Source organism: Peromyscus maniculatus, chromosome 5 (genome assembly GCF_049852395.1).
Source record: "Peromyscus maniculatus bairdii isolate BWxNUB_F1_BW_parent chromosome 5, HU_Pman_BW_mat_3.1, whole genome shotgun sequence".
Lineage (NCBI taxonomy): Eukaryota > Metazoa > Chordata > Mammalia > Rodentia > Cricetidae > Peromyscus > Peromyscus maniculatus.
The window spans coordinates 132,336,025-132,353,585 of NC_134856.1; the positions used below are offsets into that span (position 1 = coordinate 132,336,025).

Here is a 17,561-nt window from a genome sequence, read left to right on the forward strand (position 1 = left end):
ATCTTACACCACGCCTGTTTTCTAAGACAGTACTGAATCTCGTACATTGACGGTGAGGAGGGACCCTGCACCTGGCCGAAAGGTCCCAAGGTGAACTGTCTGTACGACAGCTTGTGCCCACTCGCCTCAGATGTGCGAGACCACAGCAGGAGGCACGCAGTGACTGACATGTGGCGTGTGCTGCCACAGTGAGGGCTGAGGGTCCCTCTGAAGGATGAACTCAAAGCTCTCACTGAGGGGTCTGTGCAGTGGGACGCTCACCTTCTGTGAAAGGAGCTAGTGCCAGAAGGAGGCCAAGGGAGACGGGACCGAGGGAAGAGCTCAGTGAACCAGGTGGGGACAACGACATGCCACCATAAACTCAGTGCAGGAGCCCCAGAGGCAGGACTCACCAACCATGACTGACGTGTAGCTGTGGGCAGGGTCGAAGGGGCATCTTCCTTTACCATCTTCACTTTTCCCCAGGAACTTGAAGGATGTCAAGTTCTACAAAGGAAGAAAAAGAAAACACCTGACCTTCGGGTGCCAAGGGCATGCCCTCGCGCCATCTTAACGGTACAGAAGACCAGCAGTGTGCAGCAAGTGGCCCCACCCATGTGGGTCCTGCCCTGGGAGCAGTGCCACCAGAAGCACATCTCAGGTGCATGACAGAGCCTGGGACATTCAGGGTCACAGTCTCAGCGTCCTCTACCACACTACCCAAGAAATGGGCAAACAAACCACGGAATCCTCACTCTGTTCATCTACTACCAGCAGCTCCAGGAGGATCCATTCTGACTAACGGCAAAACCAAGCTCACTCCAACAACATAGGCCATGCCAGAATCAGGCCACACCGTGCTCTAAGCTGCCCCATACCATATAAAACAGTGGTTTCCAGGCGGTGCCTTGCCCTAGGAGACTCCATTTTACAGTTTTGATTCCACTTTAGGAAAAAGAATGAGTAGACCCTGGGTGGATCTACAAACCACACCATCTACCCAAAACAAACTAATAAATGACTTATTTCTGGGATAGAAAAGGAGCCACCTGTGAACTCATCAGAGGAGGTTGAGAGTGTCGGGGCACATGTTAGCATTAAGAACACCTGGGAGAGCAGGCCCGAGAATGAACAGACCGAGGAGAAGGTGTTCCTCACCTGGCCCCAGGAAGCAGTGGTCACTAACACTGATGGAGGGCCCCACAAACTATGGCCTGGTGTGTACCATGGAGCTCATCTCCACAGCTTTGCTCTCAAACAGATTACAGCAGAGGCCATGGAGGGGTGCTGCCTACTGGCTTGCTCCTCGTGACTTGCTCAGCCTGCTTTTCATCCACCCACAGTGGTCTGGGTCCTCCCACATCAGTCACTAATAAGGGAATATCCTCGAGGCTTGCCTACAGGCCAATCTTATGAAGGCATTTTCTTAACCGTGGTTCCCTCTTCTCAGGTAACCCTAGTTTCTGTCAAGTTGGCAAACATAAAACCAACAAGAAACAGGACACCATACAAGGGAAAAACAGAGACAGCCAAACATTGATACATAATGAATCAGGATGTCCTCGTACAGGGAAAAATGAGACACAATTAAACAGCAGGTGACAGACTGGGGGAAATGCCCACAAAATGATGATGAAGTATTTCCACTTCTGAATATACAGGAACACATACAGAAGAGTATATACAGCAGATGAAAAATACAGGCCAACGTGTGAAAAGACAGGAGCCACCTCACAGGGCAACCTGCCAGAACTCCAGGAGTGTTGGGAAACTCAAAGTGGGCAGTCACTGTACCCTTAGCAGACCGGAGAGGTTGCGGAGCGGTGCTGTCCACCAGGGTCAGGAGCTGCCAGCCCTGCCAGAAACAGCTGGCTGGAAGCCACAGGCCAGCAAGCACACAGGACCTCATAGTGCCAGAACGGCTGAAATGACCAACGGGCCAGTTAGAACAATAAAGGTCACCCGTCAGGCTAGGAAGTGTAAGCTGGGGTGACAGTGTGGTCCACTTGATAAGACACATCTGTCATCACACCTCACAGGGATGCCTGGAGGCTGCTGGGGCTACTGCCCTGCTCTGAGCTGCTGGACAGGGGAGAAAGATGGAGAACAGTGGCAATCATTGTGCTTTCGTAGCTACACTGACGAAATCAGCTGTGCAGGAAAATGGCCCCATTTGTTTGTTTTTTCAAGACAGGATTTCTGGGTAGCCCTGGCTGTCCTGGAACTCTATGTAGTCCAGGCTGGCTTCAAACTCAGAGATTCTCCTGCCGAGTGCTGGAATTAAAGGCATATGCCACTACCATCAAGACAGATGTCCCCGTTTTTTTTTTTTTAGATTTATTTATTTATTATGTATATAACATTCTGCCTGCATGTGTCCCTGCAGGCCAGAAGAGGGCACCAGATCTCATTACAGGTGGTTGTGAGTCACACCATGTGGTTGCTGGGAATTGAACTCAGGACCTCTGGAAGAGCAGACAGTGCTCTTAACCTCTGAGCCATCTCTCCAGCCCCCAGATGTCCCCGTTTTTAAGAAATGCTTGCAAAAAGGGCTCTGTGAATCACAGGTCACACTTTATCATGTGTACATAAGCGCACACAATTACAAATACATACATATATACACATGTATGAAAGGACACATAACACAGTGTGGTCCAGGTGCACAAATGTTTCACAGGGATGGACTCTGCTGTAGGTGTGAGTATTTTTCTTTCCTTTTTCTTTTATTTATTTATTAATTAAAAGTTTCACAGTTTCCTAGTCTAGTTTTAAACCAAGCATCCTATCCCCTTACCTCATGCTCAGGTACTGCTTTAGAATCTAAACAGTAGTCCTGACGCTTCCAACTAGACCAATCAGGGTTTGGTCAGGAGATACCAACGTGAAAATGTCTTTGTATACCGCTCTTCTTTCCCTCCTTCCTCTTCTGTTTGCTTTCCTTGTTTTCTACTTAAGATGTCTATCTCTGAGGACCAAGGGACTTTACATCCCAGAAGAGCCAACGCATGCATATACACCACACATACAGAACACACACACACACACACACACACACACACACACACAGAGCCGGGTGAACCTGTGCAGTGGCCCTCTCCCAGGACAGCTGTACAAGTATTCAGTTTCTTAATTCTCTCATAATGTTTATTTTTCTTTTGAGAGAACCTTTTGAGCTTTATCTTGTAACCCAGGCTGACCTCATACTCGGGAGGCCTCCAAAGTGCAGGAGATTTCTGGTTTTCTCACCACACCTAGCTGCCTAAGTGAATTTCTAATGAGTCTAATGAGTCTGTGTTTTGTCTGGTTATATCTCCGACTGTGTGTGTGTGTGTGTGTGTGTGTGTGTGTGTGTGTGTGTGTGTGTGTTTGTGTGTGTGCCTGCACACGCACATGTTCCTTATATATACGGTGGACATGCACGTGGTGGGTGTTTATATACGTGTGGTGCTGGGGATCAAGACCCAACAGCTCTCGCATGCTAGCACTCCTAGCCTCTAACTGAACTATACTGGGAACAGGTTTTACATTTCAGCTAATTGAGGGTTTAGGTGAATGGAGCTTTTCATTTGGAGTCTTCCCCCATCGTGGTTCCTGTCATCTGCAGCCAACTGCCGCAGAGCGATGAACTAAGTCTCCTGCCTCCTCGCCGTGCGCTACCCTGCCCGGTGTCACTCACCCATGTTCAGCAGACCCACACGGTACATGCTACCCCTCCTCGTGGTCATCAGATACACAACATAAGGTTTGGTAAGAGCCAAGGTTTTAGCATCCAGTGGAGACTTTGGATCTACGCCCAGCAGAGAAGAGAGGAAAACCATATAGTATGTTTCATATTTGCTATGGATTATTTGTGAAATTTCTCCCATGGGCTCCGGGTTTGTTTCCAGGTGGCGTGATCCGGGGGAGGTTGTGGAAGTGAGACCTGCCAGAGGAAGTGGGTTTCTGGGGTGCCAGCCCCACTTCTTGTCCCCCGCCTTCTGTTTTGATGAGATGCCTTCCATACTCTTGAAGTGTGAGCCACGGTAAGCCCTTCGTCCCATAAGTTACTTTCGTCAAGTATTTGGTCACAGCAAGGGCAGAAGTAAGTGACGTGTAGTATACATTGTATTTGTAAACTTTCACGTGCTGTTTGAGTGCACAGGGACGCTGCTCTGGAAGCAGGGCTGCACCTCCCGCACTTCAGACCCACACCTACTGTTCACAAAGCATCCTCCAAGGCCTCTTGTCCAGGGATGGGCTGCCCCCTAACTCTGACACGGAGGAGAGAACAGCGCAGAACCTAAGAGTAAGTCCATTATGCCCTTGAGAGCAGCTAGAAGGTGAACCATTTGCCAAAGAGGTTACTATTATTTATCTCACAATATAAAAGTGCCTACAGTGTGTGTGTGTGTGTGTGTGTGTGTGTGCAGCCAAAAGCTCAGCCATGGAGAGGTGGCTCCAGCTGACGACCTCAGTTTCCTCAGATTCAAAATCCTGATCTGATGATGTTTTCTCTCTGTGGCTATTTGTTCTTTTATTCAGAAGCCTCGCCCAAGTGGACACTCTGCTGTGACCAGGACTCTTGTCTATTGGGAACTCTAACGGGCTGCCTTAACAAGACCCCTTTGATTTCTGCTGGGCATCTGGAGCACCCAATTTAATGTTTTGGTATCTATCTCTTGGTAATATTCTTTCACGTTGTCTTGCCATGTACGTAATAAATTCATTCATCCAAAACTGAAAGGATGGCTACTGTGGACTATCCTCTGGAACACAAGTCAGGAGGAGCGGGACTGAGGCCTGCTGTGGCTGCAGGAAGTTTGACTGTGTAGTTCTTAGTCCATGTGGCTTGCAGAAAGAACGGGAGAGTCTGGCCAGGCTGGTGTGTGAGCACTGGTAAAAGGGATGTGTGGTGGCCTTACCAGGTGGTCACAGGTGGGCTGGAACGCGTTGGTCCCACACACATAGAGGGCGGTGGTGCCGAGTGGCTGCAGCACTCGGATGTAGTTGAGGCACTCCGTCTGCAAGGGAAACACACACACATGCCATCAACGGACAGACAGCCACCAGAGAACCCTCAGGTCTGCACGGTGAAGGCCCGTCACCCACTGCCCTGTTCTTTTCTCTGCTCAGGCTGGTCTGTCTATGTCCATGGGGGAGGTGGGGCACTGCACAGTGAGCCAGGCTCTGCAATGTGAACACCATCTCTGTGGTCCACAGGCAGTTCAGGTGCCAGGCACGACTTTAGCTCTGTCCCTACAGATGCTCAGCCAGTATCTGGTGACGAAACAAAGCCAAGACCAAACCAGAGCTGACCTCAAATTGTACCGGGGTACCCACTACAGATGGCAATGTATTTACTCTTGCCAAACACACCATTCATTCTGGTGCCCATATCACCAAGGCAGACATTGTACAGACGCATTCTGCTTTCCTGGGGACTCCACCCTGTGCTCCCACCAGCACAGAACTGGAAATAGTGACTGGCAGAGTCAGAGAGAGGCCAGACCTGAGGGTATAGCCAGCTGTGCATCCCTGGGGACCAGTGGGAAAACAACGATGACAGTTTGGAACCCATGTGCTATTTTAGGAGAACAGTGCTCAGATTATATGGGCTATAGCCTGAAATTATCTCAAATCGGGAAAGTGTTTTTTTTTTTTTTTTTGCAAATTGTTTTCAAATGGTTGGGGAGTCATTCAGAGGAGGGCTCCCTACCAAGTTCATTGTGGATCCCCACGTGGGGCAGTGCAAGGCATCAGCTCACTCAGCTACACAGATTGCCTGCAGGACAGCCAGTCCATCATAATGTCTGCCCACCTCTTAGTTCCCTAGTTAATACTGCAGTTACAGACAGTATGGCAGTGAAATGTGCAGTTAGCATTTAACCAAGGAACTTAAACCAAAAAAAAATAATAAAAAAAAAATGAGGTTTATTTTTTTTTTTAATCTTTGTTTTGAAAACAGCCAACAACTGATAAACTGCCATCACTTAGCCATCATGATCATCATCAGGGACAACCTGGCTCTCGTGGTCTAAGGACATCTGCAGGGCACCAGGGTAGGCACAGGAGGGTCCCCAGAGCTCCTGAGAAAGGGCTACAAAGCCTAGTCTCCCTGAATGAGCACCTCACTGATATAAAAACAAAAACCCCAAAACCAAACAAACAAAACAGCCAACCAAACAGCCAACCAAACCCCCATAACCTCTCAGGCCTCAGTGGGTGCAGGGGAGCCCAGAAACACGGGGTGAGGTATGGCCAATTTTACTCCAGGTACTAGCAGGCAGCAGAAATTAGCTTCTGTAGTCACAATGCCAGGCCATTTGAAAAAGCTTCTCCAGTGCTGATGACCTTGACCTACCCTGAGAGCACCAATCCTGACACCAGGGGGCAGGGAGAGCTACCAGATGTGTTGAGACAGCTGGACTGTGCCCAGCAGAATCACATGATGCCCAGTGGGCAGCAGAGAGAAGCCCTGATCCTTGAGAGGATCCAAATCTAAATACCTAAGAAATGTGTGTGTGTTTGGGGGAGGGGGGGGATGGGTGTGGGGGGTGTTTCTTTGTAACCTGCAATTACCTGCTTTGATTTCCCCTTCTCTGCACACTTGGCTTTTTTTTCTTCAGAGACCTTCCAATACACCTGTGAGGGAGAAAGGCATGAGAGCCCAGTCCCCTGCAGCCTCCCCTGAGAAGGAACTGCTGGGATAAAACAGACGCCAAGAGAAAGTGCACAACACAGCTCAGCATAGAGGTTCGCAGCCAGAATAAAGTCAGACTGAGAAGAGGTTCGAGAAGCAGGCAGATGCTGAGACCAGGGTCATCCCCAGGGCTTCCTGAGGCTCTGTGACCATCATCCCAAACTAGCAGGATCACACAGCCTTCAGACTTGCTACAAAGAACAGAAGAGGCCGGGGAGATGCCTCCGTGGGTGAGGTGCTTGTCACTAAGCAACGGACCTGAATTTGATGCCTAGAATCCAAGTGAAAAGGCTAAGTGTGGTGCCACACTGGTGATCCCAGCACTGGGGAGGCGGAGACAGGAGTGTCCATGTAGCTTCCTGGCTGCCAGCCTACTTGACAAGCTCCAGACCAGTCAAGGGACCATGTCTCAACATAATAAAATTTTAAAAGTGGATGGCACCTGAGGAAAGACACCCAAAGCTGTCCTATGATTCAATCCTCCCCCGACAGAGAATGAAACTGAAACCAATTTAATTATACCCAAAAGTATAGGCTTTCATTTGTTCTTTTGTGTTTTGTTTTCCAGACAAGGTTTCTCTGTGTAACAGTCCTGGAACTCACTCTGTAGACCAGGCTGGCCTCGAACTCACAGAGATCTGCCTGCCTCTGCCTCGAAAGTGCTGGGATCAAAGGCGTGCACCACCATTGCCTGGCACATATTTTAAATTTATTTTTTATTTGCATTGGTGTTTTGCCTGCATGTATGTCTGTGTGAGGGTGTCAGATCTTGGAGTCACAGAGAGTTGTTAGCTGCCATGAGTGTGCTAGGAATTGAACCTGGGTCCTCTGGAAGAGCAGCGGTGCTCTTAACTGCTGGGCCATCTCTCCATTCCCCCGCCCCTCCCCCCACCCTGGTTCTTTTGGTTTTTTTTTTCAACCTTAAACATTTTTATTATGACATGTAGGTGTGGATGTGCATGTACCACAGCACATGTGTGGGAGTTGGTTCTGTCTACTACAAGTGCCCAGGGGGTTGAACTTAGGTCACCAGGCTCGGCAGCATGTGCCTTACCTGCTGAGCCATCTCTTCGGCCCCTGCTCAACCTAATTTTTTTCTTTGACAGTTTTATACATGCAAATAATGAATTTTAGTCATTTTCAGCCCCTGTTATTCTCTCGTCCTTTTAAAGGTGACTATATAGAGTACCATTCAACACAAATCAAACAGAAACAGCCTAGATGTTTCTTGGGTGAGCTTGCTGGTGGAGTCCTGAGCCAGATCTGCACAGAGGTAGGTGCAGAAGGGAGGCCCACTGGGGTGGGGTGGGCACAGGACCTACCTCATGTTGCTTCTTAGAGACGTTCAGCGCATTCACTGCAAAGACAGCTTCCCGGGCGCCCACGTACAGAGTGTCTTTGTCCTCACTCATCAGCAAGGCTGAGTAGTTAAAGATGCCCGGTTCATGAAACTGCATCAGGCCTACCTCTGTGGGCAACAGAGGAGGGAAGAAAAGGAGGAGCCGAGGAATCACTGCTTAGTGTGCATGCACCTGTCTTACCTCCGAGTCAGGGCAGAATTGTCACTAGGGCCAGCTGTCTACACTGCTCCAGCATGGATCAGGACCCCAGAGAACCTCAATGCACCCACCAAAAGTGAGAGGAGCCAGCCCATGACTGGAGCCCTGAGGCTAGCATGCATCCCTAGGCTATATACCCCTGACCTCCCTTTCTGTCCCCTAGTCTGTTGAGTTCCAAACCACTCATACTGGGGGTTTCCAGCATATCACAGACCAAATTCTTGGTCTAATCTCTACATCTTTAATGTGTCTTTAACCATCTACTTTGGGTTGAGAAAGAACGTAATGGTTTAGGACTTTCCCACTCAGGAAATAAATGCCTTACTTGAAACCCTCAACAACAAAAATTCAGTATTAGGGCTGAGGACGCAGCTGAGTGGTAGAGCATTTGCCTAGTAGGTGCAAGATCCATATTCTCTGTCCATCACCCCCTTTAAAAAGTCAAGAGGGGTAGACACACCTCTCTCCTAAACAACTCCCAGGCATGACCGCTAACTTCCGGAGACAAGGGATACTCCTTCTGCACTTGCAGCAGTTTCTGGACACGGTCACACAGGAAGGACATGAGCTGTCCTGGTTTTCTTAGGGTCGCACTATGTGGCCCAGGCTAGCCTGGAACTCAAGATCCCTCTGCCTCTGCCTCCTGAGTGTGGGGGTTCCAAGTATGCACTGTGCTGCTTAGCTTGGCATTATGAGCTGGCACTGGTTAAGTTCTGAACTCGCCTACAAGTAAGTATTCCCACGTGTCCAGGTGGCTTCAGGGTTGGACATTTTTTGTTTTGTTTTGGTTTGTTTTTCTTGTTTTGTTTTGGTTTTTGGTTTTTCTAGACACAGGGTTTCTCTGTGTAGTTTTGGTGCCTGTCCTGGATCTCACTCTGTAGACCAGGCTAGCCTCGAACTCACAGAGATCCGCCTGCCTCTACTTCCCGAGTGCTGGGATCAAAGGTGTGTGCCACCACCGCCCGGCAAGCTGGGCATTCTTACTGCACTTTGCTTCCCGGCCCTCTGTCTTCACACTGTCCCCTCCCTGGAATGCTGTGTAGCCTGTGTGCCCCATCCTGGAAGTCTGACCTGGAGACCTCTGAGGCTGAGCTAATCTCAGCAGTGCAGTTGAAGTGCCGGCCTCTAGTCAGCAGTCATTAAACTGTGAGCTATTGAGATCACATGTGCACTCTGACTAAAGCCTGGCACCTGCTGTGGGCCTGAAGCAGCCACCAGGCCTCTTGCCCACACAGCATCCTTCGGGCATCCCTGCCGACATGACCCCACAAAGCATCCAAAGCACGGATCTCCATGCTCTCCAGAGCCACTGGCACTCACAGCTTTAGCACTCACCTCCATGCTCCCAGGTGATCCGAGGCACAGGTGCAAATGCCACCACTGTCCCCAACACTACCATCAGGGCCAAGAATAGCCCCCCGACGGGAGCACACATCCTCACGGGCAGGGGGCACCGAGTCCTCAACAGTGGACACACATAGATGGCAGAAAGCTGCTGTGGTGTGGCAGCAGGGACTTCTCAGAGCCCCAGGGCTGGGGCCAGCGGCACAGACTGGAGCCCATGAGTGGTGGGGGTCTGGAGCCGCCCCATGTCAGGTTAGCGGTGGCCACTTTCACTACCACATGCCAAAGGCTCCTGCTGCTCCCTTCCGACCTGCAAAGGAAGGAAAGAAAGGCTACAGGTCACAACAGCTCCAGCTGGTCCTCGGTCCCCTCCATCCCTTCCCACTGCCTACCCTGCCTGAATCTGCCTGCTGAGGGACATGGAAGGCATCCAGGATTGTGGTGCCACCAGGCAGACAGGTCCTGCAGAGACTCAACAAGGCTAAACACACCAAGATGGGCCTACCAAGGTGGATTATGATATATGATGACTAGCTAGACGGACAGCCAGCTGCTTGGTGATAAGCCACAAATGAAAGGAACAAGCCGGGTTTCAGTTCCCTGGGAGGCTCACTTCCTAATTTCTGACAAACCCAGGAAAATTACCAGACATCAGAAGGCTGCAGTGACAAGGTGCACGCCCGAGAATACATACAAGAGTCACATGTGTGGGCTGACACGCAAAAGTGCATGTAGCTATAAATGCACACAAACATATGCACCCATATACATGCAGTATGTGAGCACACACACTAACCTTTATACCCATGAAAACACGCCCTCAGGGCCTCATTTTGCAGGAGTAGCTGGCCTCCACAGAGGACACACAGCCAGCCCAGGAGGCAATCCCAGCTCTTCCTGCCTCACTGGGAAGAAGTTAATTACCATGGAAACAGTAGCAATTAACTCTGATTTGTCCAAACAAGAAACAGAAAAGCAGGCTTTGCTGTTTGGTGGAACTGTGGCCATGGGGCTCTTGAGCCCACCCTGTCTTCACCTGCCCCAGACAGGCTCAGCACACATCAGGACCCCTGTCTCTGAGCCTATAGACCCTGACCACCAGAGCCCAGGGCTGTGTTGCACCAGCTGCCCGGCTACACAGGTAGGCTTCACCTTTGAGTGTGGCCACCTGCCAGGCCTTCCCTGCCTCCCACATCTCTATCCAGTCCTCTGTCCGGTCCGTCCTCAAGTGTAGCCCTGACAACATGTCTGGCCTCTATCCCAATGTATTTGGAAGCTTCCTAAAGCCAGAATAGCCTGAATTCCCCCTTCCTCCAAGGACTGGAATATTCTAGGCCAGTGCAGCTGATCTTTTCCTTAAGTGACTGTTGCTATAGCTCAAAGGCAGTGATGGATGCCATGCAACAGGGTGACTCCAGTCACAGGCAGTGGCTTCACAGAACAGGGGTTAGCCGGCCCCAGCCCCACCTACCGATTCACAGGGCCCCACCTACAGATTCACAGCAGCTCGGCACCGAGGCGTGACTCCTATGCTCACCCAACCAGAGGAGCAGGAAGCCAAGAACTGGGGCAGAGGCTTGGAAAGAGACAGCGGTGACAATTACGAACTCTGGGTTCTGCTGAGCAAGTCCACAGTGTGCCCTGCCTGCCTCGCAAGAGCCCATCTCCTGCCACAGTCAGGAATGGAGCTGTGGGTTGCTAGGGTCCAAACCGTGGGAATCCTCTTAAAGCCAGGGCCACCAATTCCCTCCAACGCTGAGTGTCCACACTGCTGATGAAAGGGCTGCAGCCAGGACAGCAGTGTCTCCCTGATCTCAAGCACCCTCTGGGTACAGAGCTCCTGCAGCATGCCCAAGGTACAATGGCATGGGTCCAAGCCCCGAGCTTTGCAGAAACTGGAGACGGTCAGGGCAGAGGAGCTGTGGCAGGCATAAGCCCTCTGATTTGCATGCACACGGTTCCAGCCGTGAGGGTCAGGTGGCATGGGACATGAGGGTCAGGTGGCATGGGACAGGCGCGACTTCCCTCCTCAGAGCCCTCCTGACGGAAGCAGAGGATGGTGACAACAGCTGAGGTTGGATAAAAAATGACAACAGATGAGGATGAATAGCAGCCAAGGTCCTGCAGGCAGGGGTCACGTGCCACTCCGCTGCTGGCTTTAAAATGTTTATAAGAAACATTCCTTCAGGGATGAGTGTGTATCTCCATTGTTGGAGGTTTTGCCTATCATGCACAAAGCCCTAGGTTCAGTCCCCAGCACTTCATAAACCCAGGCACAGTGATGCCCAGCAGGTGGAGGCAGGAGAAAGGGAAGTTCAGGGCCATCCTTAGTTACATAGTTTGGGGCCAGCCTGGGCTACATAAGACCCCGGCTGAAATAAAATGTAAAAATACAAACAAAAGGAAGAAAGGGAGGAAGGCAGGTCTTCCAAAAACAAAAGGAGATGGTGTAGGCCTTGAATCCTAAGACAGAGAGAGGCAGGGGGAGCTCTGTGAGTTCACTGCCAGGTCAGTCTACACAGTGAGTTCCAGGCCAGCCAGAGCTACAGGTGAAACCTTGTCTCAATAGACAAACAAACAGGAGTACTGGATGTGATGGTATGCACCTTGAATCCCAGCACTCTGCGGGAAGAGGCAGGCAGGTCTCTGTCTACATAGTGAGTTCCAGGACTGCCAAGGTTACACGGTGAGGCAGGCCCTGGCTCAGAATTTAATTAATTAATCAAATGCTTAGTGGCAGAGTGCTTGCTTAAGTATAACATCTTTGTAAACCATCCTGGAAAAGGGGGTGGGATGGAAAAACAAGACACAGAGAAAGAGTCTGCCCCCCGTGAACTGTGAAACACAGATTCTGTAGAGTCTAGAACAAGGGGCCAACAGGAAGGCTTTGGCCCACACCAGACCCCACACAGTGCCCTCAACCTGGGAGCTGATGGGCATGCATGCCGCTTGTTAGGACGCTCCTCCACAACACGAAAGGACAGGAGGCAGTTCACAGACACTGCGAAGAGATGACCCATTTAGCTGGGAGCACATAAATGTACATGTTGGGTAGGGTGATGAATGGGCCCCCTACAGTTCACCTGCAGCAGCAGCAGCAGCAGCAGCAGCAGCAGCAGCAGCAGCAGCAGCACAGGACTTCAAAACTCCAACCTCCTCCTTCCCAGAGCTGTGGAAGTGTCACAGGACACACATCCCTGAGCCCCAGGGATGAAACCCTTCCCTCCCTTCCCCTCAGTAAGACACAATGGATGGGAGACCCAGGAAGGCATTGGCCACTGGAAGCATGCTCACCCACCTCCAACCCCATCCACTGGCCGGATCCATGGAAAGCGTGGACACCCAACCTGCAAGCCTGTCTTGAATGCACCTCATTCACCATCCATCTACCCCTCCCCAAGCTCAGCAGCTTTCCTTTTCCCCTTCCTCCCAGCCTGCCCACCCCCTGCCTCTGTGCTTCCTGTTTCATTCTAGGTAACAGGATCCTGAGCTTTCCTGGGTGAGCAGACTGCCCAGTTCAACACATTTCTAAGCTGCCCTGGTTCTAGCCAAAGAAATGTAGGTGGAAATTACTAGAAACAATTCCACGAAATTGGCTAACAATAGCAATTTGGCCTCAAGCTCGTCTTCATATTGCTGCCTGGAACTCAGACTTGGTGTCTGGAGGTCTAACAGCCATTCTATGAACATAAAACTAAGGATCTCATTCTATGAGCTGCAAAGCGGAACATCTCAGAGGCCGGGTCCTGACAACACCGCTAAGACACTGCGCCTGCATTTTCCTGCAGCCTAAGAATGAATTATTACCAAACACAGTCAAAATGGAGCAGTCAGAGCCCCAGAGGAAGAGAAACCGGCCTACAGTGGAAATGGAAATGTAATCAAAATGTGCTACCATGGCCGAGTGTGCAGCCTCAGTCGTCAAAGGGGAGCGTGTGTATGTGTGTGTGTGTGTGTGTGTGTGTGTGTGTGTGTGTGTGTGTGTGATAACTCACTTCGGGGAGGGGTAGAGGTGCAAGACAAGGAGCAAAGAGCAGGAGCTTCAGCTTGTGTCCCAACACAGTGCCTGGAACGGAAAAGCCAGGACACAAGCTAAAACAAATTTTAGGAAAAACATCGAGTGGCTGAAATAACTAAAACTCCTCACTGCCCAGGGTAGTCAGTCTGGCCAGGGCTGCCCTTGGATATAAGCTTTATAAAATGTACCAACTAGGGCTGGAGAGGTGGCTCGGCAGTTGAGAGCAGCTCTTGCTCTTTTAGACAGAGAACCTGGGTTCCACTCACAGCACCCACATGGCAGCTCACAACCATCTGAAACTCCAGTTCAAGGAGGTCCAACACTGCCTTCCGGCCCTCAGTGGTGGTTAGCAGCAACTCTTCTGCCAACCTTGACTAACCGTAAAGACAGTAGGAACTGTGGGGTTCACTGGGGCCCTCAAACATCCCCACCCTGGGCTGACCCTGACACTGCTTACAGAAGCACAGAGCATGCTCAGCCAAGCCACGCCCACTACAGTCGCCGCCGGCTCCTGTAGACTCAACCCCACCATGCAGAGCGCAGTTATTTCAAGGGCAGACACTAGAGGGCAATATCCTAGCTAGGCACACAAGCCCCAGGGAACAGCCGGAGGCCTGGAGGGGGAGAGGGAGCAGCCGAGTGGAAAGGAGGGGGAGGAGAGGGCTCTTGGGTTTGACTTTTTTTTTCTCTTCGCCACTCACTGTTTGGTGTAATTTAAAACCCACTTTAAACAAAGCGCCCGCCACGCCCACACAGACAGGCTGCCACAGTGCCTTCCAGGAACGGCTCCACAGTCATCCCTGAAAGCCAAGTTCAGGACCTTGCTCTCTGTGTTTAAATTTAAACAAATGGATGCAACACCTTTCCCTCAGGGGAAGCCGAGGTCTCCCGCTGACAGCTGAGGCCCTCCAGTTCTCTGTGGTGACAGTGAACTGTCACTCCAGTGCTATCAGAAGAGGGCCTACAGCCCATTAAAGGCAGGGTCACCAAGACCCCATTTACCACATGGAGAGGGAGGACTCGCCAACTCAAAACCCAGGATAAAGAGCTGCAGCCCCTCCCTCCTGCCTGCCTGGGCTGTCAGGGGGCAGCTCTCCACCTCCAGGGAACCCTGGAGATCTCAGCAGGGGCTGCAACTGGAAACAGGAGCAATCCCCAGCCAGGGCACGGTCCAAGAGTGGTGAGCACCCAGCTCAGGCCTGGAATGCTAATGGCCTTGAGAGCACTGGGTGCGTGTTTGTGCCTGAGTGCATACACTGTGCGTGTGAACCTGTGTATATCATGTCAACCAGGGACATGTGTTTACCCATGTACACACTCATGTACATGGCCACACCTGCAAATGTCAAGTTAAGTGTGTATCTCTGTATGTAACCTGTACATAAGTGCACGCATACACATGTGCACACATATCTATGTCTGCAGATGTGTGCAAACATGGATGCGCTAGGAGCTGATAGTGGGGGCAGGTCACAGAGCAGATGCCACTAGGTGCTCCTGTGAGGACAAGATGCCACACAGACTTGTAAGCATCCTCCTGGGCACCACAGCCAACACAACAGGAGATCCTGAATGGCTGTGGAAAGGCCAACTGTCCCCTGGACTCCAGCCCCGTGAAGACACTGGCCACAGGAGACTGCTGTCTACTTCCTACCTGCTCATTTGCTCAGACATAAAGGTGAAACTCAGGCTGCTACAGGATAGGTTAATCCAGCCACACCTTCCCTCCAGCTGGGTGTGGCCTTCCCACCACTCCCGGCCAGCCACTAGCCAGGCACCCCACCCCTACAATGCTGGCACCCCAGAGACGCTGATGTCACTAGCCTGAACACTGAATTACAGAGGGCCTGTCCCTGGAGAGTTGCAGGAGGGGTCCAGGAGCTCCTGACCCAAAGTTGTCCCAGCTTTGGTATTCCAGGCCCCAGAGCCACGGTCTCCAGTTGGCAGGGATACGCTCTACTTACTGTACTAACACTGGCAAGGCACAGCTCGCGGGAGCAGCTGGGCATCACCATCCAGGTCAACACTCAATCTCAAGCCACCTCAAACGGGCTCTTACCCCAGCTCATGCCCCATACCTGAGCACTAGGTGGGTGGGTGCTGTGCTGGGTGGGAAGCCAGCATGCAAAGTAGGACGCGGGGAGTCACGGCCACAGGGCCTATTGAACAGCAGTGGTGACTGGGTGTACACTCTAGAGTAGGTAGAGCCAGGAGAGAAGTGGGGTTCCATGGGGGACCAGTGGCCACCTGCAGAGATCGGTATGGTGTGGCTTAAACTTCAGATAGATCCTGACAACACCGTCTCTTTCTCCAGGGTTTGTCACCTCCTCGGGCCCCACAGGCTTTCATTTGGAGAGGGGCAGCCCTGGCCTCACAACGGCTCTTACTGTCCCCCAGGACTCCAGGTACTGGTCCTGGATCCCACAGACAGTGCAGGTCTGGACTGAGAGTGGCTGGCCAGCCCCAGCCCTCTGGCCCTGGGTAACCTTCGGCTGCTACCACGACTGTTATGGTGTTACTGTGACACCCTAAATTCCTGTGTGGAGTTCCGACTGTAAGGATCCTGCTCTCACTCTTCCATCGTCAGTGGGCGACTGCGTCCCCACCTTAAAAAGCCACACACGGACCCCACACTCTCTCTCTCTCTGCGCCTCTCTTTCTGTTTCCTCTCTGCCGGGCCTGGCTTCTCCGTCCTATCCCCTCTTCTTTCTAATAAAGCACATTGCAACTCTGGTAGCCATGGCCCGTGACTCCTCCGCTGAACAACCAGCGCTATTTATCCTTTCACCAACTCCCAGAGTGATGGTGACTGGAGGCAGGTGAGGCCTCTTCAAGGTGATGAGGTCATGAGGATGGCCCACCTAAGGATGCTGCACAGAACTATCTCCCTCTCTCTTTCCACCAGGTGGGGACACAAGGAAAACATGATGGACAGTCAGGAGTGAGCCCTCCCCAGACACTGAATCTGCAGTGACTCAATCCTGGGCTGCAGCCCCCAGAACTGGGATGGCTGTACTGCCTACCACGGAGAGCCAATTAATATCAAAACCCAGTCCGGAGAGGCCAGTACCAGACATACGAGCAGACAGTAGTACTTACTCAGGAGGACAGTGGTGCTTTAGAAAGAAAATTTTCATTAAAGATGCTTCAGAGTACGGCGTCATTTGCATTTTTAATGTTTCTTTCTTATAAAAACGTTTTTCTAGCAGCATGAATGACACCATGGTGCCTACCTCCTCTAAAGAAAACGTAAAATCAAACACCACATAGTGTTCCTGAGTCTCCACCAGCCAGTGCCGGTGATGCTGGAGGACAAAGGATTTTGGATGGAAGGGATAACAGAAATTAAGCCATGGCAACACTCCACTCCCCGGTGGCTTTGGGCCGCAGCATTATGAACAGTGAGGACAAGGACTCACTATGTTGTTTGAACTCACAACATTGTTTGGACCGCAGAAGCTGCCACTGGTTCCTTGGCTGGAGCAGGCCAGCAGGTGCACCTAGGAATACAGCCCAGACCCCAGGGTGGGTGCGCCTGGACCATACTGTGCCTGTTGCAATACCTCCACTGCACTCGGAGGAAGGTGTAGGTCTGCATGGGAGCGATGGGCCATACTGTTGAGAGGAAGTGTTGGTCTGCACACAGAGAGAGACAGACACCAGCCTCTGGGGCTGGGACTCAGGGAACCCAGCTCTTACTATTTAATATGGCGCTCAGTACATGAAATTGCCTGCACTTTCAAATTCCTCCTATCTAAGGAACCTGAGAAACACTTCAGAGACCAACAAAATTCAAAGACAAAGGTCAGAAGGAGGAAAGAAGAAAAAGGAGGTGGAGGAGGAAGAAAAGAGAAGTAGCAACAGCAGCAACAGCAGCAGCAGCAGCAGCAGCAGCAGCAGCAGCAGCAGCAGCAGCAAGACAATGCTCAGACCCCAGTGCCAACATAGACTTCCTTAGGAATAATGAGGTCTCGGGCCA

The 17,561-nt window shown here is 51.4% G+C and overlaps 1 protein-coding gene across 7 annotated transcripts in view; it reads right to left on the reverse strand.

Annotated features, from left to right (window-relative positions):
• Sema4d (semaphorin 4D) overlaps positions 1 to 17,561 on the reverse strand; it is a 105,038-nt gene that overhangs the window by 30,386 nt on the left and 57,091 nt on the right. For 5 of the 7 annotated variants that reach the window (XM_076573330.1, XM_042278486.2, XM_006976850.4 and 2 more), the window contains 5 exons: positions 9,556 to 9,874; positions 7,984 to 8,129; positions 6,541 to 6,603; positions 4,884 to 4,982; positions 393 to 486 (listed from right to left, as the gene is read on the reverse strand). In XM_076573330.1, the coding sequence (XP_076429445.1) occupies positions 393 to 486; positions 4,884 to 4,982; positions 6,541 to 6,603; positions 7,984 to 8,129; positions 9,556 to 9,655 (502 nt within the window). In that variant the 5' untranslated portion in view covers positions 9,656 to 9,874. Of the gene's footprint in view, positions 1 to 392; positions 487 to 4,883; positions 4,983 to 6,540; positions 6,604 to 7,983; positions 8,130 to 8,680; positions 8,873 to 9,555; positions 9,875 to 17,561 lie in introns of those variants that run through there. The other 2 variants (XM_076573331.1, XM_042278482.2) reach the window with 2 other exon arrangements.